This window comes from Lytechinus variegatus, chromosome 7 (assembly GCF_018143015.1).
Source record: "Lytechinus variegatus isolate NC3 chromosome 7, Lvar_3.0, whole genome shotgun sequence".
NCBI lineage: Eukaryota > Metazoa > Echinodermata > Echinoidea > Temnopleuroida > Toxopneustidae > Lytechinus > Lytechinus variegatus.
The window spans coordinates 45,255,193-45,280,117 of record NC_054746.1 but is presented as its reverse complement, the minus strand read 5'-3'; the positions used below and the strand labels follow the sequence as shown (position 1 = coordinate 45,280,117).

The window sequence follows — 24,925 nt, the reverse complement described above, 5'->3', positions numbered from 1 at the left end:
TCTTCTTAATCGTACACAGCGGCCAAACAGCAACATGCAATCGTATACCGTACACGTAACGAATTACAAGGCCGGCGAATGGGCGCACGTTACACAGTACCGTACAGACAACACAGTGATATTGGTTTATTAAAATTCAATAGCCTAAGCGTAAGCAATGTGAAGGTGCAGTCTCTAAATCACTTCATCAGGTTATGAAAATAAATAATATTATTTTTTTTATGATCTTGTAAATTATTCTTTAATATTTAGCTGTATAATATTTTATTACAATTGATTAAGGGAAAGTCCTTGAATCCATTGATTCTTCTTTTTTTCGTTAAAAAGTAAACTGTAGATTTGCGCGTAAGTGACTGAATATTTATTTCCCGAAAATCGATGAGACCGAGGCCGGGCCGGCCGAAACCAGGTAGGCCTAGGTCCACGATGTTCACATCATATCATCATCGTCAACCATCATCATCTGCAGACTGTACGGAGGCCGGACTCCGGAGGGTACCCACGATATGTATGATGTAGATCACTCGGGCCAAAAGTAGTAGTAGGGTCCTAGACCTAGTAAGTATCTTTAATTGCCTCTGCTAGGCTAGCTAGGCTAGACTCTGAGTCTGAGCCAGGCCAGGCCAGGCGCGCTCTAGTCTAGATCTAACCACTCATTCAATGAACAAGGTTATATAACCTTGTTCTCACTTATCTTAATCTCCATGACATGTCATGTGTGGCAAAATAAGGGTGGCAATGTTTGGCTTATTTTCTCTTTTTCTTTGGGGCAAATGCTTGATTTTTTTACAGTTACACTGACAGTTTCCATTACACCTATTATTCATACAACTTTACTCTTATTTAAATTTGATTCTTTAAATTAATTTTTTCTTAATTTAATATAGAGATCAAAAAATGAAAATTTTCTTGCCATATTAAATTTCCACCAATAGATGGCGTGCAAAAAAACATGCAAAAAATTCAAGTTTTTGAGCGCTCTGGTGAATACAAAAATTATTCCCAATTTACTAATGAAAAATAAATTGCAAGTGTATGGAAATAAGTAATTTTGGTCACAAAAGTGATATTTTAATGATTTTTTAAAGTTTGTGCTTTGCTTTGTACAACATTGGCATACCATAGTCCTACCTGTAGATTCCCCACAGGCAGGATGGTAGCAGTGAACAAGTGGATCTAACCTAACCCAGGGAACTCCCGCCGGGCGGGAGCCCAGGATCTTACGTGTAAAGGCATAGACTAGTCACCTGACAAGCGTGAAGTATGGTCAAAATAATGGCCAAATAATTCTCCGAATAAAAAGTTAAAACAGAAATCAAGCACTTACCACGATTATATGGATGATGGTCTAACGAGTGGCAGTTTTTCTGACATCTGGGCACAGACTGGAACCTCAAAAAACAAAAAGTTCTCTCCTACCCCGTCTCGATCGGCCATTTTTGTTATCACATCTCTCTCTCTCTCTGTTCTCATCCCTCCGCTTAGTTCGGAGATCATCGGGTCCAACCCGCATGTGACGCATATGTATCTTGACGACTGAATGATAGTGACTCATCAGGCCAGGAGAGCACTGGAACGGCTATTATGGATTTTTGTGAATATCAAAGTCGCTTTTAATAGCTTGGCATTGATATCCATTCCAGGGGGAGCTTTGAGTCAAAGGCAATAAGAACATCTTGGGTGAAATTGAAATTGTAGTTTACAGCTGGTTTGTCAGAAAAATGCTCCAGATACCATCGATGATAATGTTGTAAATCGGATCAAAAATAAGATCGAAAATCGGATCGGCAGTTAAGCTTCTAAAATCGAAATCGAATCGAAAATCGAATCGGTGATGTTTAAAAACAGAGGAATACATCAAAATTTTGTTCGCGGTCGCGCGCATCTTCCTGACTAAGTCACAAAGACGAATGCATTGGAATGGAAGTCGACAACATGCGCGATCGTTTGGAACATGTTTTAAAGGGGTTTTGAGGTGTTATTGCTTTAAAATAAACAGAGTGATTTTTATTAGAAAGACAAACGAAAGACGCATCTTCCGAGCAAAGGCGCAAAGGAAAATAAAATGAAAATATTTCTCATAGATCACAGGTTAATGAACGATCGGCGGGACATCTTTTATAAGTATTTTTAGGTGATAGCGATTTAGAATTATTGGAATGATCTCTTGATCTCTTACTGTTGTGTTGGGAATGGGATCGGTGATTATTGAAGGCGAAATAAAGAAACTTTGCAGAAAGTTATACAGTTCAAATCACTAGGTATTTAATCATCAGTTGCAGTTGACAGTTCACAATTTGAAGTACATTAAGATTCAGATATAACAGGAGACGATGAATATAATAGTTTCGAAGTGTAAGATTAAGATTCGGAGTGAAGTTAATATAATATTCGATGGACGTCTAAGTCTTGAAGTCAGTCAGTCTATCTGGATGAATGTGGGTCTAGTATTCTACCGTTGGTATTCTCTATTCTTAATAATCAAGAAGTCTTATTTATATCATTTGTTTTGGGGTGTAACTATTAAAGGTGGGAGTGATCTAAACTTGATCTGATTGGTCTACAGGTCACTGTCTATCAAACTTTCTCTGGTATAAGGGGTGTGGTGATGCTCTGTGCAAGTGACTGGGGCTGGAGTGTGAGTCATATACTTCTTCCATGAAGTTAGCTGACGTCACTGAGGGTTGGTCTTTTTATGGTCAAGGCTTAGCAGTTAAATGGTATTGGGGGTTTCGGGATTCTAAGATGACATTGGGGGAGTTTGTAAACAAGTGAGGGTGAATGACTGAAAGGATAACAGGAAGTTATATTCATTCTACATAACATACTACATGACATTACGATGCATCATCTTAAAGTCACAAGTGCAATTAAAATGTAGTAGAAGACGCAAGCACGCACGATGATTTTAAATATGTTTAAAATGTTTTGGGTAGCTAGCGTTTTCAAATCAATTTATTACTATCTTGAGAAATGACCTTTTGATTTCTAAAAAGAAATATAGAAGAAGCATCTCCCGACGAAGTAGCAAAGACAAATACAGAGATGCCAACCCTCCCGATTTCATCGGGAGGCTCCCGAAAATTCATCCCAACTCCCGCCCTTACGATTACCATCCTTATCCTCCCGAAATTACGATTTTTTTGCATTGATCAAATTGGATTGAAAGTACATGTATCGTCTGCTAACTTTAGCATGTAGTAACTCCATTACGTTCGCTGCTACTAAATTCTGTGTGAAAGGCAGACAAATAAGGAGCAGCGAAAAGCTGGTGCATGTGATATGCCCAACGGGAATCCACTGTGCACCAGGCCGGTAGGCCCGGCTAGCTTCGCGAGGCGTGTCCGCTCGCGGCTGCTGGATTTGTCGAGTCGTGCGGTGGAATATCGGTGCAAGATTTCGGCGTATTGATGGGTTGATATCGACATGAAATGGCGGAAAATCAACAAAAGAAGACCAAGAAATGGTCTCAGAAGTATAAGACTGAATACAGTCTCCAGAACCCGCGTATTCGGAAGTCGGAAAGAGGAATTTACCATGCATTTTGCACAGTTTGCAGCGTGGACATTTCAGGGAATACGGACATTGCGAAGACAAGTCTTCTAGCTCCTGTTGACTTATTTCACCAAGCAAGGGACCAGCCAGTGAGGAGGAAGACGTTATCTGCGCTGAGCTTTTCTTAACTGGATTATTATAATTCCTCCTTATTATTATTTTTGAACAGGTACTTTTCTTCTATTGTCCCCTCATTTTTTTACATGTAAAAATGCATATTTTTCTTTAATTTTTATGTTAAAAAAGTGGGAACAATGTTTTTTTAAAAACATGTGAAATGCTCCAAAATAAGGGTCAGATTGCACCAGAGAGCATCTAGAAACCCAGAGCTTCCAGGGCCCTAAGGCGGGCCCTGGACCCCAGCCGCATGGGTCGAGCGCTCCGCGCTCTTGATGTGCGCTACGCGCACATAATTTGTTGTCGGTTGCGAATCCTCCCTAATTCTGATTTCCAAAAGTTGGCATCTCTGCAAATATATCATTGAGGTTAATGTATATCAGCATAAACGATGTAAGAGAGTAACGCAATGAGCTCCGTCGATGGCGTTGATAGTTCACGGCGGGGTCTGCTATCACCACGAGGTTGAAGAGAAGATGTCTAGCATCATAAAGAGGGTACGAGAGTAGCGCAGTGAGCTCCGTCGGTAATACGACCTTTCAAAGTTGACAGCTGCGTCCGCTATCACCAAGAGGTTGAAAATAGAATGTATATCATCCTAAACGATGTCAGAGAGTAGCGCAATGAGCTACGTCATTATCACGATCTTTAAAAGTTCACGGCGGGTTCCGCTATCACCACGAGGTTGAAAATAGAATGTATATCATCCTAAACGATGTAAGAGAGTAGCGCAATGAGCTCCGTCGATAGTACGACCTTTACAAGTTCACGGCGGGTTCCGCTATCACCACGAGGTTGAAAATAGAATGTATATCATCCTAAACGATGTAAGAGCGTAACGCAATGAGCTCCGTCGATAGTACGACCTTTACAAGTTCACGGCGGCGTCCGCTATCACCACGAGGTTGAAAATAGAATGCATATCATCCTAAACGATGTAAGAGAGTAACGCAATGAGCTCTGTCGATAGTGTTTGGGACTTGAAGATATATACCTATATCCCGATCACAAGTATCGATACCGACACGTCACGATAACGTTTCCATGAATCATAACATGCTACTCTGAACCTACGAACTTGTCTGAAATCTCTTTATTCGGAGTCCAACATGGTGTCCGAAGTGGGATTCATGGAAAATTTTCCGTAATTAAGACTTGTGCGGACATTTCAAATGCTATCTTGGAGAAGGAAAATCACTTTGCAATGCTGATTTTGAGCCTCGAAACGTGAGTAACTTTTGCCGATTTCAGTCATTTCTTACTACAGTCCCAGCTATTGAAAATGGCGTCTTGTCAAATAGGCATCCCGGTACCACAGCCGATGTGCTGCAAGGGCAATTTGGAGTCAAATTGGAAGGCCTTTGAGGAGTCATGGAACGACTACCGCATAGCGACAGAGCTAGATAAGAAGCCAGATAGCGTGCAAGTAGCAACTCTCAGATCAGTGATGGGCCAAGATTGTAAGGATAGATTGGCAACCTTACCGATGAGTGATGCAGAGAGACTGAAACCACAGATCATTGTCAAAAAACTGGCAGAACATTTTGCTCCAGCAAGGAATGTGCTATACGATCGGTATGTCTTTCATAGTGCCGTGCAACAGCAAAGTGAAAGTGTTGACCAGTTTGTTGTGCGGCTGCGCCAACTGATCAAGCCTTGCAAATTTGGTGACCTGGAGGAGGAGATGATCAGGGACAGGTTGGTGCTTGGGTGCAAGGACAAGCAGGCACAGGCACGCCTTTTCAGAGAACAGGATACTGTGTGCACCTTGAAAAAGGCAATCGCAGCCCTGGAAGTTAGTGAGCTATCCCAGCAGCAACTTAGAATTGTAAAGGGAGAAGAGACTGTAAATTACATGCAGAACCAGCGTAAGAAGGGAAAAGCGAGCAGCCGACAGCAGCAGTTCAACTCCAAGACAAGAAACATGGATAAGAAATCAGGAAAGAATTTCACTGCACAAAAAGACGAGGTTAGTGGATGCAGATTCTGTGGTGGTAGCCATGGAAAAGGCCGTGAAAGCTGTCCAGCATATGGAAAAACCTGTCGAAAGTGCAGCAAACAAAACCATTTCCAAAACGTATGTAAAGCTAAAGTGCAGAGAGGTATGAAACCCTCCTCTGTCTATCAGCTGGACAGCAGTGCTTTTGGCCAGGTATGCAGGCAGAGGTGAAAGAAAAGGTGACACAATGTAGCACCTGCAATGCGTTTCAGCCAAAACAACAAAAGGAGCCTATGTTGTCGTATGATATTCCGAGCAGGCCTTGGAGTATCGTGTCACAGGACCTTTTCACTCTTCACAACGAGGACTATCTGATAACCGTTGACCACTACAGTGATTACTGGGAGATCGACAAGATAACAGGTGACACCAGAGCAGCAGTCATTGTGGCATGCACAAAAGGCCATTTCGCACGATATGGACGTCCAGACAAGGTGATAACAGACAATGGACCCCAGTTTGTTGCCAAGGAGTATGCTCAGTTTGTTACCGACTGGGAGGTTGAGCATATAACCTCTTCGCCATTGCATGCTCAAAGCAATGGAAAAGCAGAATCAGCAGTGAAAATTGCCAAAACTCTCCTAAAGAAAGCAGCAAAACAAGGAGAAGACATCCAGTTGGCTTTATTGGATTGGAGGAATACTCCTGCTGATAGTGGTGCCAGCCCGGCACAAAAGATGATGGCTCGACGAACCAACACTCTACTACCAACACCAGAAGCACTCCTTAAACCACAAGTAATAGGGGGTGTATCACAACACATCAGTCACAAGAAACAGAGGGCCAAGAAATACTATGACCAAACAGCAACACCACTCCCTGAGCTAGAGATTGGACAACCGGTCCGCATCCAGCCTAAGAATCGTGGTTTGGAGTGGGGCAAAGGAATCTGCATGGAGAAAGTTGGTCCACGGTCATTCTTGGTTCAAACAGAAGCTGGCCGAATGCTAAGGAGGAACCGGAGGTTCTTGAGATCAACAGCTGAACCTCTCATTCCAGACACACAGATGGCTGAGACAGAGAGCCCAACAACAACACGTGATAGCCCAGAAGATGTTACTATATTCCAGCCAGTGGGTCAACAACCATCCTACGCTGAAGTGACAGCAAAACCAGTCGAATCGCGTGCTAAGGAGGTACCCGTGAACAACTCTCAGACTCAATCAACAAGCGCTGGTCGCGTAACGAACCAATCGAACTGGCCTACCAAATCTACGCGCACCAGAATAGGAATCCAGATGCCAGCGAAATATAATCAGTTCGTTAGCAAATAACCTACACCGCAAGGATGATAACTGAGAGACTGGACTTGTATAAAGAAGCAAGTGTATATAGTTACAGAACAGTTTTTGTAACTATATACACTTGCTTCTTTATACAAGTCCAGTCTCTCAGTTATCATCCTTGCGGTGTAGGTTATTTGCTAACGAACTGATTATATTTCGCTGGCATCTGGATTCCTATTCTGGTGCGCGTATAACGACTTTTGAAAGTTCACGGCAGGGTCCGCTATCACCACGAGGTTGAAGAGAAGATGTCTAGCATTATAAAGAGGGTAGGAGAGTAGCGCAGTGAGCTCCGTCGGTAATACGACCTTTCATAGTTCACGGCGGCGTCCGCTATCACCACGAGGTTGAAAATAGAATGTATATCATCCTAAACGATGTAAGAGAGGAACGCAATGAGCTCCGTCGATAGTACGACTTTTAAAAATTCGCGGCGGCTGCTATCACCACGAGGTTGAAGAGAAGATTTATATGATCATAAACAATGTAAGAGAGTAGCACAATGAGCTCCGTCATTATCACGATCTTTAAAAGTTCACGGCGGGGTCCGCTTTCACCACGAGGTTGAAGAGAAGATGTATTGTCTAGCATCATAAAGAGGGTAAGAGAGTAGCGCAGTGAGCTCCATCGGTAATATGATCTTTCAAAGTTGACGGCGGCGTCCGCTATCACCACGAGGTTGAAAATAGAATGTATATCATCCTAAACGATGTAAGAGAGTAACGCAATGAGCTCGTCGATAGTACGACTTTTAAAAGTTCACGGCGGGGTCAGCTATCACCACGAGGTTGAAGAGAAGATTTATATCATAAACGATATGAGAGAGTAGCGCAGTGATCTTTGTCAGTAATACGACCTTTGAAATTTTCACGCTGGCATCCGCTATCACCATGAGTTGTAAGAGAAGATATCTATCCTCTTAACCATCGTCAGAGATAATACCGCGTCTTTCTCCCTGAATAATGCGACCTCTAAATAGCTAGCACCTCAAAAACAATCTTGAAATATGTTCTGAACGATCTCGCACTTTTACTAGATCTACGCCGATTTTTTATTTTCGATTTTTTTCCTTCAAGGCCAAAGGGGCATGATCGAAGATCGGCAAGTGATCGCCGATTGTGGTGAAATCGAATGAAATCGGTTGCCGATTGCAAAATCGGTTACAAGCTTAATCGATGATCCTGTAATATCTCCTTGATTTTGAGTATGAAATCATCTCTAATATGCTTTAGAAAGATGCAAGATGCTATGAAATGCTCGGTTGTCTCATCTTCAAGCTTGCAAAGAGGACAGAGGGTATTAGTGCTCTTTCCGATCTTACATCTTCTGGCCTGTACTAGATATGTCCCAGAAAGAAGTGCTCGATATATTAACGCTTGCCTCAAGCCATCCTGGACAGGACCGGGAGGATAGAGTACCTCTACATTGATTTCTGATTTTCCCATCCAGAACTTCAGGGAGGATTTCTGGGATATACTTCCGACGACTTGCTCTCTCACAGCGGCATGAACTTTACTTTTGACCACCTGCTTCCATTGCTGGTATGAAGGAGTCGATTCAAGAAGTGAGTTCAAATCAGGCAGTTGGTATTTAAGTAGTATATCCTTCAAAGCTCTTATAGAAGGAGTGAGGAGGGCAAAGGCATGAAGAAAGGTCTTGAGTTCAAAACGTCCAGGGCTCAGGTTGATTACATGTCCTAGTAGAAGGAGTCTGTTTAACTCTATTTGACGAGAAATAGGGATGAGACCAGTCAACAAGAAAACTATCTCATCTGGTGCAGTCAATGGGACACCGATGATTCTCACATCACATCCGATCGAAACGGGGGTAGGAGAGAACTTTTTGTTTTTTGAGGTTCCAGTCTGTGCCCAGATGTCAGAAAATATGCCACTATTTAGACCATCATCCAGATAATCGTGGTAGGCCTAAGTGCTTGATTTCTGTTTTAACTATTCAGAGAATTATTTTGACCATACTTCACGCTTGTCAGGTGAGTATGCCTTTACACGTAAGATCCTGGGCTCCTGCCCGCTACGCGGGCGGGAGTTCCCTAGGTTAGATCTAACCCAGGGAACTCCCGCCCCTGGGCTCCCTGGGTTAAGCGGGCAGGAGCTCCCTGGGTTACGAGAGCTGGAGCTAGATCTAGAGTCTAGACTAACCCAGGGTCAGGAACTAACCCTATGGAGCCCAGGACCTTACGTGTAATTGACCATACTCACCTGACTAGGCTAGCGTGAAGTACGGTATGGTCAAAATAATTCTCAGAATAAATAGTCAAACAGAAATCAAGCACTTACCACGATTATATGGATGAAGGTCTAACGAGTGGCAGTTTCCTGACATCTGGGCACAAACTGGAACCTCAAAAATTGAAAAGTTCTCTCCTACCCCAGTCTCGATCGGCCATTTTGTTACGATTCATAACAAAAATGGCCGATCGAGACGGGGGTAGACGGAGAGAACTTTTCGTTTTTTTGAGGTTCCAGTTTGTGCCCATACAGTAGTAGAGGCGCACGGCCAATGTTGGAGACTGTCTCCAATGTGGGAGATTATCTCCAATATCAGAGACTTTTGTAAAGAATTTGGGAATCCAATTTCAGACAGTCTCCAGTTTTGGAGTCCAATTTCCTTTGTTTACATTTGCTGCAAAAGGATTACCTTGGCGGCAAATAAAAATGTGATAAGCAGACTCCTCATGAAAAATTACCCCTTTTCCCCGTCTACTTTAAGAATTCACCGTCTACTTTTATTTTGATAAGGATTTTGTTGTCAATCGCACACAAAACAAATGGGCTTCTGACCTCAGTGAGACAAACTTTTGGTTGGAAAAAAATCATGCTTTTGTTGGTATTGTTTCTTTTGTCCTTTTGCAAAGCAAGTCTCCAATGTGGGAGATTGTCTCCCCTATTGGATAGAGTCTCCCATATTGGCCGTGCACCTCTACTGCCAGATGTCAGGAAACTGCCACTCGTTAGACCTTCATCCATATAGTCGTGGTAAGTGCTTGATTTCTGTTTTAACTATTTATTCGGAGAATTATTTTGACCATACTTCACGCTAGTCAGGTGAGTATGGTCAATTACACGTAAAGTCCTGAGCCCAGGACTTTACGTGTAATTCCCTGGGTTAGTCTAGATCAAGCTCCAGCTCTCGTAACCCAGGGAGCTCCCGCCCGCGTAACCCAGGGAGCCCAGGGGCTTACCGTGTATTTGACCATACTCACGGGACTAGCGTGATTTATGGTCTAAATTAAAATATTTCTCCAAACGAATTGTGAAAATAGAAATTATTGGTAAGCCCCTGGGCTTAGCCCATGGGTTTACCGTGTATTTGACCATACTCGGCCCACGGGACTAGCGTGATTTATGGTCTAAATATTTCTCCAAATGAATTGTGAAAATAGAAATTATGCTTACCACGATTATATGGATGAAGGTCTAACGAGTGGCAGTTTCCTGACATCTGGGCAGAAAATGGAACCTAAAAAAAGCAAAAAGTTCTCTCCTAAACCAGTCTCGATCGGCCATTTTGTTACGATTCATAACAAAAATGGCTGATCGAGACGGGGGTAAAAGGAGAGAACTTGTTTTTTGAGGTTCCAGTCTGTGCCCAGATGTCAGGAAACTGCCACTCGTTAGACCTTCATCCATATAATCGAGGTAAGCATAATTTCTATTTTCACAATTCATTTGGAGAAATGTAGGCCGCCAAAACCTGAAACTTTCGCCCCCGAGATTTCTACTTCTAAAAGATCTAGCCTAAATCATGAACATGGGATGCAACTTCATTTCCGACATTTCTGCGCCAGCGATTATATTTTTAAACAAGAATTCATCAAAAAAATGAGAAAAATATCATGACAAGATGGAAGAGACTTGCCAGATGTTTATGCCGCCATCTTGTTTCCTATTGTTCTTCGCCAACATTACAGACGGGTGCATCGCGTTACGTTGGCGAAAAGTCACATTTTCATTTGCCGCCAAGGTAATCCTTTTGAAGCAAATATGCAAACAAAGGAAATCGATCTCCCAAACTGGAGGCTGTCTCTGAAATTGGAAACCCAAATACTTCACAAAAGTCTCTGATATTGGAGATAATCTCTCTCATGGGAGACAGTCTCCAATATTGGCTGTGCACCTCTATTGGTCAGTGTGTGATGAAACAAGGTTGGCAATGTTTGGCTTATTTTCTCTTTTTCTTTGGGAAAAATGATTGACTTTTTGACACTGTCAGTTTCCATTAGTATGATGGTGGACCCCAAGTCTGCGCACCTAACGATTTTGAGTTAAAGTTGAATTAAGAAGATGATTCAAAATATTGAGATATTTACATTCACAAAAGGATACACACAAAGAAAATTCACGAAAGTGATGATTATAGACAAATTATATATGAATGGAAAGGTCTTGTCTTTTTATACACAAATATGTCACTAAAAAGTCTTACAGATGTTGTGGAAATGCAAGAAATGAAATTAATAGAGACCCTTCTCAGCCCCCCAGCCGCCCCCAGGCAGACATTCACGCGATCGAAAACAGTCGAGAATAATGACGTCACATGATCGACTACACACTATCTGTGATAATACACTGATACACCTTCCTGGTCTCTATTTTTCTTCGAATTTACCGTTTTCTTCATGTGTTGTGATATCCGATTTCGACATCTTCAGACTATAAGAGAACCAGAACTGTGTTACTTTGTCCATTTTTATTGAATTATGAACTGGAAAGACCGATTTTGTCCACTCGACAGTCTTCGTTGTGTTGCTCTGATTCCAAGCTGTACGGTCCCATTCACTTGCTGCAGGTTACGCTGTTTGATCCAGTCAAAAGTCAAGGTAAGCATGTTTGGAAACTGTAGTCTGTACTTGTTCTGACGATGCATTCAGGTCAGATGACAGATACAGATCTGATATAATTTTAGAATCATGCATTTTGGCATGACTACTATTAAAATTAAAAAGTCTTTATTTTAGAAATAATGTTTTTGCACAATTCCAGCAGATTTTTCTTCACAAAGACTTCAGTCAGATTTCTAAATAAACTGGTCAGGACTCAGGCGATTAAATTATTTAGGAGCACTGGCATGGACCATGGCTGAAAATATGCTGTTTCAGAGGAATGTTTGGCATTATCGTAGTTTTTGTCACCAGTCCATTCACTGCCGTTTATTTCGTCAACGGCGGTGATCCACTCCCATTGACTTTGTACACAACGAGCGCACAAACACCAAATTTCACGATAAGGCCAAATGTTTAAGTTTTTATTATACACAGGTCTAGTACCCAATGCGTTTATGCTCAGGAGGGCCCTGTATCGTATACATCCAGATACACAGAATTATATCACCATAATGCCGATGTCATGAAGCAAGACAAATTTTCAGCAGTGGTTACCCTGATCATGCTGATTCCTGGCCAAAACTAGAGTCTGGTGTTTCTTTCTGATTAGAGTGCTTCTACATATGAATGCGTAGTGCCTTCAACATAAAACAATGAAGATAAATGCACTCTTTGTAATGACACAGAGTACCGTACCTCAAGCGATTCACTACCGCTAAGCGGTAAGTAGAGTGGGGCCTACACAAACATCACTTGAGCGTTGAGGTAGAGCACCAGTGTTCTGAGTGGAATTTTTCAGGTGTCTAAACCTACTATTATTTGTTGTTGACCGGGAATTACATGCCACCGCACGTCGTCAATCATCAAGATAATGAAATTCATACTTTGATTTGATTATTTAAATTATTTCTTTATTTTATCTCTCTTCTACACACAGATCTGCACACTTGCTGACTCTGGTGACTTCTGGTCTCTGCTCGCTACTTCAATCTGGGAGATTCCATCATGTCCTCTTACTGATTTGGATATAGCCATTTTTTTCTTCACTCTTTCCAGGAGCTACGGTGCAAGTTTTGGACTGATAATGATGCAACAGAAAATTTATCTTTATCGATCTTGGAAACGATTTTGAGCACAGTTTTGGAGAGAACTAAAAAAATTGACTTGGACAGGAATACAGCTTGTCGAAAATAAGAACACACAACTTAAAACGAAAAAAACAATTTTAATGTTATTATGGCATTTTGCAAGAAATTTTCTAATCAATCACACGTCCCAAATCAAGGGTAAGTCCTTTGATTAAAGACAAACATGTACATGTAGTTGAACTGCTATTGCAACTCGACCTTATTACGCTTGAATTTGAATTTAAGACTTACGCTTGATTTGCAATGGAACATAAGTTTCTTGCAGTGCCCCATATTTGTGTTTTGTTATCAGATATCTAACGTGCTGATTTTTCTCGAAAGGTATAATATATTTGTCCTTTTAAACGGTATTTGAATATGGGTACGCCTTTTATTTGTTTTCCACAATATTTATTGCATGTACATGTATGAACAGAATTGAAATATTTATTGTGAAGCACTGAATGTTGTGTGCTGTTGTGTGATGGTTCATCATTTTTTTTGTTCTAAGACTGTAAGCCTAGTGGGTGTGAGGAAGTGGCCTGGATGAAAGAAAAGTGAACATGTGCCCAATTACAGATTTGCATATTTTAAGACAATTTTGTTTCTGGATAAATATTGCTATGCATTCCCTACATTAAGAGTAAAGGAGAAGTCCACACAATCAAAAATTCATTTGAATTTAAAGAAAAATAAGATATTGCAGGAAATTTCATAAAAACTTTGATTCAAATTTATATAATTACTACTCTAACATTGAGAAATTTTGCCTAATTTATAAAACGATGATATGCTCATCTGTGTCGATGTGCAAATTACACTAACCGTTATGTCACACACACTAAGTTCTTTTGTATTTTGTTGTTTGATATATTTACATGACATGTAGATTTGATATTTAATTTTCTATTTATTTTCTGAAAAATTTTCAGAGGGATTTTAATTCCTCCAAATAACATTTAGAGTTACAGTTCCGTAAATGTAACCTATTGTGTTCGGATGAAGAAATTCCTATACTCAAATCTGCAAAGAATTAAAAAACAAAATGCCACAAAAAAATTAGAAACGAATGTGGTGTGAGTGACAACACTAATTTGCATATCATTGTTTTGTGACTGTTTTGAGTAAAAACAGCAAGGGAAATTACTCTATTCAAATAATTTTTAGTTGATGTGGACTTGACTTTTAACTCATCCTGTACCCCTCCCATCCCAAATAAGAGTAGAATTTAATCAAGAACTTGAAAATCAAAAGCAGCAATTAAATAAGATTTGATAAATACAGGTCTGAATGGGATTTCACAAGAAAAAAAAGCTGGGTAGGGACGAGAAGGAATAAAAAAAATACCCAAGTTAATCCGAGTTTTGAACCAGGGTCCTCGCACACGACAAAACGATGGCCAACACGTTTGGCCACAGACCATTCCCTAAGTTGTGGTGGGCTTTTAAGATATATGAAACAAAGTCCGCTCGCCGCTGTGGGCTAATCATGTTTCGGCAATTCAACTGCAATTTCAATCATTTCGCGATGGATATTGCCATGTTATTTTGTGGTTCCTGACTTTGTTACGTAATGAAATTTCATAATTTTTTTTCAGTCGTGACGAAGAATGTCTATGCTTTATATTGATTATAATATCAATTTGTCGCAAGTGTGATTTCTAAGTGAAAATATGCTTTGTTTATTCAAATATATTTCTTGAAAAAAAAAATCATTTTTTCTAAGCTAAATATCGGTTACCAAAATACGTTAAATGTGCACTTTATTTCACTGTTCAGTAAATTCAAACTTTTATCTATATAACAAGACCAATCTTGTGAGGAATAAACAATTCTAAGAGCAAAAAACGCTGATTGGAAAGATCGTCTTCAATGGGCTGCTGTCAGCTCAGCTGCTCACGCTCATTGTGTGACGTCACTCAGCTGGAGCTCGCAAGAGGACCGATGGAAGGCAGAAATATGGCATGAAAATAAATCATTTTTGAGAGCTGATTTCTGCAAACTCTAATGACTATTTTGAAAAGTGAAGTTATATATCTGATAAGTAATACTTCCCCTTTACAATGATGACCACAAAAAGGCATTATAAAATACTTTGGATTCTTCGGGTGTCTCCTTTAAAGTAGAAATATATTGAAAATCGTAAAAATGGAGAATCATATCAAAATAAAGGAGAAAATAAGGAGAACACGATGGTGTACATCATTTATCATGGAGACCGATGAAACTCAGTTAATTGATAGTTTAAAGTTCTCTCTCTGAATGCTTCAAACACGCAGAATTACGTCCGCGAAATTGGGGATTTTTTTATGACGTCACTGTCTGTACGAGAGGCGTGATTGGCTCTCCCACGTGAAGCTCCACTTGCATGCAAAACCTGTTGCGAGGGTACGTTTTCTCCACATTGTCACTGAATACTTCGATCCCGAAATGAAAGAAAACCCGGAATTTTATCTACATTTGGATTTTTAAATTGATGATTTTGAGATGAACAGAATGATGACGAAGTGAACAACAAAGTGACGTAGTTGGAGGTATAATTGGGGAATTACGCCGATGATGATGATGATGAAAATTCAACTTGCAACACGATCACAAGTCATGTACATGCCGATTCGCTACCAATTCATGCAGCTGGAAGTGCTAGCTACACAGCGCGGGCAAAATTGAATTCATGAAAATGAATAACCACATCCAGACAGAGTCTATCATAAGAAGGAAAATAATGATATAACTGTACTTACAAACAAGTGAATAATCCGAACCTGAAGGCAAATCAACTCAACGAATAGCAGCAGACGATATGGCATATGCACCGACGATAAACGTGGCTGGATAGATCGTCACTCGTTCTGTTAGATGTAAATTTTATCTCATTAATTTGACAAAATTACGAAACTCGGGGAATTATTTATCTATATAAAAATATAGTAACATATCTTATCATTTTTTTAATTATGATAAAACCTTTTTTGAAGGAAAACGTTGAGGTAAATTAAAATTAGATGTAAAAGATCATCCCCATCATTGTGTAGCATATGTGATCGTAAACAAACCATCACAACACATGCCGTATTGTTTGCTCGCCTTGACTGAGAGAATAGATCTATGCACGTGTTGCACAGCTCTCAATCAGCAAGGCGAGCAAGGAAGGAATACCGGTACCGTGCATGTTTGAGATGGTTTGTTTGCAATGACATACAAGCTACACATGATTTACATGTAATTTTAGTTTACCTCAACGTTTTCCTTCAAAAATGGTTTTTTCGTAATTCAAAAAATAATAAGAGATGTTACTATATTTTTATATAGATAAATAATTCCCCGAGTTTCGTAATTTTGTCAAATTAATGAGATAAAAATTACATCTAACAGAACGAGTGACAATCTATCCCAGCCACATGAAGTTTATCGTCGGTGCATATCGTCTGCTGCTATTCCTTGAGTTGATTTGCCTTCAGGTTCGGATTATTCACTTGTTTGTAAGTACAGTTATATCATTATTTTTCTTCTTATGATAGACTCTGTCTGGATGTGGATATTCATTTTCATGGATTTAATTTGGCCCGCGCAGTGTAGCTAGCACTTGTAGCAGCAGCTGCATGAGTTGGTAGCGAATCCGCATGTACATGACTTGTGATCGTCATGCAAGTTGAATTTTCATCATCATAATCATCATCATCGGCGTAATTCCCCCAATTTACCTCCAACTACGTCACTTTGTTGTTCACTTCATCATTCTCTTCATCTTGAAAATCATCAACTTTTAAATCCAAATCTAGATAAAATTCTGGGTTTTCTTTCATTTCGGGATCGAAGTATTCAGTGACAGTGTGGAGAAAACGTACCAACGCGACAGGTTTTGCATGCAAGTGGAGCTTCACGTGGGAGAGCCAATCACGCCTCTCGTACAGACAGTGACGTCATCAAATTCCCGTCAATTCAGTGACCGATGCGAGGCATATTTCGGAGAGGCATTTTAGCGTTTTTTAATCGGCGATTTTCACCTCTTGTATTATTTTCCGTATTTTTGAATGACCCACTGATAATCCCCACATCATTACCTTTCCATTGATATATAATAAGACCACATTCATAATCAATACATTTCTCCTTTAATAGCAACCTTACAACCCCCCAAACATTAAGAGGTGATTCATACCCCCATTTTCGTTTTTCAAAGTAGTGAATTTGAACGATTTATCCATACCCATTTCGATCCTGCAATGCCTACCGAGACGGGTGTTCTCTGAGTGTGACATCACCGGGGTGTATTTGGTCCCGTGTAGTAAACAAGGCAAACCCTTTGTGTACTATGAACGTACGCCTTCATATTTACTTTTGTGTCAAAACTTTATTTTACCGCTATTGATTTTATGTGAACGATATTGAAAGGAAGTAATAATTATTCAAAGTCACATAGTCAATAACATGTTCCTACATTGTTAAAACTGTTCTTCTTCGTAGCGATTTAAGACGATTTTAATGCCTTGTTTTCTTTCGGGACTGTGTCCGTGGCGAAACAAGTCATAATGGAATAAACTGCAGTTGAAGTTGTATCTGAGAGCCAGAGAACTTGCAAAGAGGAAATGATTAAAAGTATATTTATGGCCGTACTATTATTCCAAATATGTAAATTCACTCAGAATGATACCATAGACTCTAAAGGAATAATTTCAAGGCGAATAATATGAAATGTGATCGAGATCTTCTCACCAGTTGATAACGTAGCAGACGTGTTATTATGACATATTTATCTCTTGCAAAAAACACAGTTGGTTGCGAAATTGCTTTGTGCCGAACGGCCGCCCCCTCCGGAACAGCTAGCTGTCGAGCTACCTTACCGCATACCTTTCTTGCTGTCTTCAACTCACTTGCGAAGTGCGTTTGTATGTGTGACGGTGACCCCTAGCATAATTACATGTAAGTATAGAAAACAACTCGGAAGGCTGAGAAGAATAATACGTTTGATTCAAGATTGTTCTGTGGAATGAGCTTTGAGTGGAAATGATCCAGAGGATATTAAAATGGAGTCAAAGACAAAAAAAGAGGAAACAGACGCCAGGGGATAGCTGCATGGTCATGAACAGCGGGTCGACATACCAGACCAATACAGTATACAATGCCTGGGTGTTGTGTGTATTGATAGGCGTGCAGCGCGCAGAGATGAGCTAGCCGCCAGAATTACTTTCCAGCTACTCACTTGATGGAACATCGTGATAAAATAAATGAGAAATAGTGAAAAGATCACTCAATAACTCACTGTTTGCAATCTTACATCATGATTTAAGAGTTCGTGATAGTTATTCATATTGTTTTTTATACAGGGAAAGTAAAGATTTGTACATATGAGTCCTACTTGTTAGATTTGAGTTGCTTTGAAAAAAAATTGTAAAATCATCATTCTCTCTCTGCATAGCATTTCTGTATTACATTGGGGCACCTCTTATACTAAATTCCCCCCGGTGACGTCACACTCCGAGTGATTTTTCTGTACACTCGTCTCTCGGACTCTGACAGGTGGCTAATTTCATAGACTTTCAAAGTAAAATATCGAGAAGGCAGAGGATTTTTGTGACAAGCTATCTGAACAACTGATATATACTATATATTGTGTGTGGAACTCATATTTATGGAAACTCACCCCCTTCGTAATTCAACTCTAAGATTTAACATGAATTTCTTTTTATTTCACAAAATCTTTCAGTTTATAATGTTCTTTATATCATTATATGTTAGTGTGCCAAATATAAAAATATGAAAGAAATATGCGATTTTCTTGGAAAAAACCTCGGGCAGTCATTTTCAGATTTAAAAAAAAATGGTGACCCATGTCTGGACACCCATTCACTTTGCACGCGATTCAGGGATTTTGATGAGAAAGGCTGCATTTTGAGGCCGTCACAAGAAATGCCCAAATTTCATATTTTTCCACCATTTTGAGTTGGATTTTGTAATAAATATCTTTCTATGCATTAGATGTGTAAAGTTTGTGTTTGTCGCTTGAATTATTCAATCGACAAAGTTCTTTTTTTTTTTAGTGTCTCTCATCTTACAGGTTTGTGACATAGTTTTTTAGATATGATGGCGTTCTCCTCATTCTCTTTGGTCGTGGTGTAGGTGTCACCAATCACCAATTTTGAGACTGATAGAAGCATGGAAAAGAAGTGAAACTTTGTGTAAAGTAAGAATAATTGTTTTTAAACATCATGATGCTGCATGAATTTTATATTTTCCCCCCATAAAATCCCACCTTTGTCACTTGGTATATCAGATCAAGGTCACGGTCTCGTCGAAGTTCGGGTAGGTGGAGCATAATGTAGCGGTAGTGAAGTGGAGTAGAGCCTGCACGAACTTCGCTCGAGCTAAGTCCTACCTGTAGATTCCCCCACAGGCAGAATGGAAATGAACCCTTGAGGGCCTTTGGCCTGGTCGTCGATCCCAGCCCGCGCCAGCCGGGCCCCGACCGCCGTTCTAAGCTTTCGCCAGTGGCAGTGTGTAGGCATGTGGACTAACTATTGTTATTCCTAATCCTATGTCTGCCCTGGCAAACGCCAAAGATTGGGGAATTCATTCATGGCATCAACTCTTTATTTTCATTCTAGATATCTATGCCTATTCTGACGAAAGATGATCAAGTTTGTATTGATGATTTCCAAGTCCAACCGCACATGTTTTTCTCGTTACTTCGAAGACAGGGAATTGAAAGAGAGAGTTATACTCGAATCAGACCTGATCAGAACAATCTTGGCAAGAAAAACCAAAGGTGTAAGTTAAGTTACTAGTTACTTCTAGTTCTAGACATAACTTTTACAGGGGCTGTGGAAGAGTTTTCAAAGTGGGGGGGGGGGGGCTGACCATGGAAAAAATCACAATCATATGGTAATTTTCATGTTTTTGTACACAGTTTTGGAAAAAAATGGGGGTTGAAGCTCCCCCGCTACCGCGGCCCCTTTCATTATTTTAGTGTTTTTGACACCCTTATTACGTTACTTACACACATATTAAACATGCCCTATCTTGAAAGGCAGAATCATGTCGATCCGAACAATTCTCAGTCAACTCACACTCACAGTCCAGACTTGCACACACACTACAGCCCCTATACTACACTCACTCTCCCACCCGAAATGAGAGGCGTGCTTGCAACCCAACAAGTGGGCCTAGCGGAGACCAACTTGGCCGAGATGTTGTTGGATCCAAAATGAGCTCCAAATTGATGGGAATAAATATTGTAATTTTCTCAGGATGGTCATTTGAATTAGTATTCTATGCTGATATAGCTATTGTAAGAAAAAGAGTTTCTGCAATGACGATGTTTGTAAATCAATCGTGACATGATATAATTTTTTTAGACAAATGCACCCATCACTCGTTAATTTTGTGATGTCCGTCATTAAAAATACTAAATACAAATTGAATTGAATGGAAAAACAGCAAGCTCTATTAAAATTTATATTAATGATTATCATTTGCAAATTATTGTAAGAATATTACAATTAAACTAGATTTTAATTTGTCATGCGGACAAATAAGGTGGTCTGTCTTTATTCTCGCCATCATGATCACTATTGCCATGTTCATGCAGATCAAAATGATCTTCATGATGACAACGGAATGCTCATTATGGATGGGATACTTGTGAAAGACGGGAGATGATAAAGCACTGTGAAAAGGGTCTCTGATTTATGACAGTACATGTGATATCAAAAAAGTAATTATAATCTGTTTTATCTTGCTAAATTTTTAATTTTATACCATTTAATTAACATAAAGGATCATGTACGAGGTGGTAAAAAGAAAAAAAATGGAAAAGAAAATCATCTTGTTAACCCCAGGACTCGAACCTGCGCTCCCTAGAGAGCAAGTCAAATGCGTTATCCATTGAGCCACGATATTCCCCATAGAGAATACACGTAAGCAATTTGGGGAATTACAATTCCAATTTTGCAAGTGAAAAACGGGCATGATCCCGGCATCTGATCAAACAATGGAGGGAACATTTGCGATAGCCCAGAATCTCAGCTACATCATACTCAAAGCCCAGCGAAAACCGACAATAAATTGTGGAGATATTGCTCAGGAAATAGAGGAATGCAGAATTCAGTTTTGACAAAAAGTCATTTCCCATAGACATTACACACAAAATAAGGAAAAATGACATGCCTCTTTTCATCGCTGTTTTACGCAATGATGCGTTTCTCAAAACGAAAATTCGTTACAAATTCAGTACATTCTAAACTACAAGATATCAAAATCTGGGCGAAAAACGATCTACATGTATATTCGAGAAGTTACAACCAAATTTGCATAAATTTAATGACGTCTTTTTTGAAAAAATGAAATTTTTAGTTTAGGCGCCATTTTGATGACGTCATGATATAATTTAGGGACAATGGTGACATGAAATCAAATTTACAACTCATACTCTATCGATGAAAAAAAAACTGGGGGTCAATGGACTATTTAAAGAGCTACAGTGAATTTGCAATAGGCATGTTTTTGCCCATATATGGCCTATAGTGAGAGCTCGCTCACACACGTGCTGCAAACTTTAACGTTAATTCCGTTATTAATGGTTGTAGAAGGTTGATCAAGGTATCAAATTGCTCAGAATTTTATTATCAATGCAATGATATAAAAAAAACAGTGTTTCTGCATTGCGTTAAGGCGTTACGCGCGCGCAAATTTTTGAAATGCTTAAAATGACCTGAATTTTTTTAGCTTTGACGCGCGCGTCTTGACCTTTACATGACCTTTGATGACATTGACAGTTGACCCTTGACCTGAAGTTAATGTGATGTAAATATTGTTAATTTTTGATAATTGAATTTTACAAAATGGCGCGTAGATGACGTCATCATGACCAGATGACCTTGAAAAGCTTAGTATGCCGTCTCTATGATAGACTCTAAATATGACAAAAAAAATCAGCAAAATTGATTGAGCCGATTCGGAGAAAAGTTGGCGACAAACAGGTGCCAAGAATAAAGAAAGAAAGAAAGAAAGAAAATTCTGACAAAATCAATATGTGATCTGTCATTGACAGACCACCTAATAATGTTCTTTGGTCATAATAAGAAATATTGTTAATGAAATCAAGCTTTATTGTACGTTTCGAACAATTTCGAAGTGGGTTGATAAAAGAACAATGCGCATGCACGGTCGATGATTGTAAATTCCATTCATGAATGCATCATGCATAAATTACCTCAGCATGAACAGACGAGTAAGACTCGAATTAAGATCAAAATAAACTTCAAATTAATGCCGAATAGGCATCATGATTACTCATGGTTTTATTCCAGGGAAATAGAAATAAAGCTCATAGCTATTTTCATCAATCTTAACATCACTGCATCGTATGTAAACTTTGTGAACGCTGCCCGTGCCCCAGGCCAGCCCAAGACAGATTTCATTCATAAAAAATGAGAGTGAGCGCTGTGGCTTCTTGCGCAAATACAGAACTTCAAGAGTGGGTATGCAAGTAGAATTTTAATGATTAAAACATGTGCAGTGTCAGGGAACTTACAATTAATGTGAGGCTGTGAGCATGGTAATAGAATTGTGTTCAATTAAATAATTGTTCACTTGTTAACAACTCCCACGCAAGTTTTGTACAGATGCAACCGTGTACACGGTCATGAAATTCAGTAGGCTTGCACTAACTTGACCGAGCATGAACACGTGTACCCGAAACGGGCCTAATCGGCGTGTTGGGTATGTTATTGCCAGTTAGTTTTTTTTTCGGATCCATCAAGTTCAAGAAACACATGTTAAGATACTGAAATATCTGGCCCGGGGTGATTGAGGTTTTCCATGGTTTCGCCTAATGCCTCAGATAAAAAAATGCATATTGTATCAACAACAGAGTATGTACACAGTATCTGTTGCACAATTGGTTTCCTGCAAAAAGGTGATTTGCATATTCTTACTGCCCACTTTCTCTCTCTCTCTGTCTCTATATGTAGTTCAATATTCCAAGCTTACCATGTACATTTGTCAATGCATGCACATCGTTCCTAATAAGGATTGCAGCTTAATGGTTGTTATTTCTTTATTGTTGTATTATCATTCTATTTCTGTGCAGTGTTCTTTCTTTGATTACCATGACCTGAAGATCATTTTCCGTCAATTTGCATCAGTTTTCATCGTCTGTGGTGTGGACGAGGAGGAGGTAAGAAATTAAGTACATGACGATCATGAAATCTGCAAAAGGCTAAAATTAAGGTAAAGGTAATCTGACAAAATGCTAAGTTTTTTTCTCACCTGCATAGCAGTGCGAGGCTATAGGCAGTGAGGACGGCGTCATCAACATTGAAATCTTAACCAAGATTAATTTTTTTTTAATTTTGTCATAAGTTATGTGGACATACATGTAGTTCAAGAAACAAGGACTTTTGTAATTAAGTGTCAGTGAAAATCCTGCATGAGTTTCAGAAAGTTTTTGAAATGTCATTATACGTTAGAAAGTATGTGGACATAGTTCATAAAAAAGAGGTGTGTAATCAAGTGTAAGTAAATATCCTGAATGAGTTTCAGGTCACATGACGAAGGTCATTTAAGGTCAATGAACTTTCCAAGCTTTAATGGAAAAAGATATCTTCAAATCAATCTCCCTAGCTTAAGTCCATGTGTTCTACTTTTATAGTTATGTGAATAAAAGTAGAACGTATGGATTTAAGCTAGGAAGATTGATTTGAAGATATCTTTTTCTGTTAAAGCTTTTTCCTTGCCAAAAACACTTCACAGAGAGCCATTGTGCCCCCCCCCCCAACACATACACCAAGGCCATCGTGATGATATGAATGAATTTATTTATTATCCAATGCAATGATAATAACAATTTACAAGTTTACAGCCAATCAGTTATGAATACATAGAAAAGCAATAATAGGAACCAGAAAGTAGCATGAATGATAGTCAAGCCTGGCCCCTTCTAATTTAGGCAGATAGAATGTTTCTTAACTTGTTAGTTAAGAATGAACAATTGTGAGTGTACTGAATATACTCTATATTATATAATCAATGCCTACATAACAATTTTAGCAAAATCTAATAGTATTTACATGTGAAAGATATATAGATAACAAAACTACAAGCATCTTGGTTTTCCACGTATTGGCAATAATAAGACATCAGGAATGCGAAACAAATTCACGAGTAATGCAGTTTTTGCAATGCCAACAATTAAGTTATTTTATTCACTCTCCAAATTCTTGGTAGACCTCTACCTTCTTCAGGGAAGATTCCCAAATTGTGACAAGTTTGAATGACAGTTGTTTTAACAACAATTGTCATTCAAACTGCCAGGGCCTGCAGTGGAGATTTGGCTGTGCACAGCCAGCCCAGGACAGTACATGTAGATCTATCTAACATTAGATCGTATGTCTGGACTTCTCAACTAACAAGTATGTGGGCAGTTTTAATCCCTATGACATTTACGGAACCGTATTTGTACGTACAGATCATTTTGCATCCTTTATTTGATTCATTCTGCCTTGATCGAAAATTTTGACATAAACAAGCGTAACATTACATGCGCGATGCCATCACAATGACCTTTTCGGGCAAAAGCTTGTTTACAGTGGATATCGTTTTGATTATCAGGATATCGTTCATGCAGCCCAGTAAAAATTCTCACATAGCTATCAACCAACCAGATTCCAGGGATTTTCTCATCCATTCTATAAAAGCCATTGTATCTTTACCTTTATTGCAAAGATAATCCCTAAAGCTACCACCAGTAGTGTCTTCCTGTATGTTACTTGCTAATTTCAGACCCACATTTACAAAAAAGTTATTAAAAAGTTGTCCGATTTCCTCTGCAGAAGAAACTTGAGTCCTCCCTCCAGTTGTATAGATCTGAGCACAACTTTTCAACCTTTGTGACCTTTGATCTACTGTTACCGCTATGGAGGAGGTCTGACTTGTGTCATCAGTCATGAATAAGCAGCTGTGGTATTCCCTTTTCACCTTTCTCAGAACATTCGTCAAGA

The 24,925-nt window shown here is 39.4% G+C and overlaps 1 protein-coding gene across 3 annotated transcripts in view; it reads left to right on the top strand.

Annotated features, from left to right (window-relative positions):
* Positions 1-372: 372 nt before the first annotated feature.
* The window catches only part of LOC121419442 (AP-4 complex subunit sigma-1-like), a 34,149-nt gene continuing 9,596 nt past the window's right edge, over positions 373-24,925 (top strand). The window contains exons 1-3 of one of the 3 annotated variants that reach the window (XM_041613917.1): positions 373-558; positions 19,532-19,694; positions 23,017-23,103. In XM_041613917.1, the coding sequence (XP_041469851.1) occupies positions 19,557-19,694; positions 23,017-23,103 (225 nt within the window). In that variant the 5' untranslated portion in view covers positions 373-558; positions 19,532-19,556. Of the gene's footprint in view, positions 559-9,931; positions 9,954-17,701; positions 17,850-19,531; positions 19,695-23,016; positions 23,104-24,925 lie in introns of those variants that run through there. The other 2 variants (XM_041613919.1, XM_041613918.1) reach the window with 2 other exon arrangements.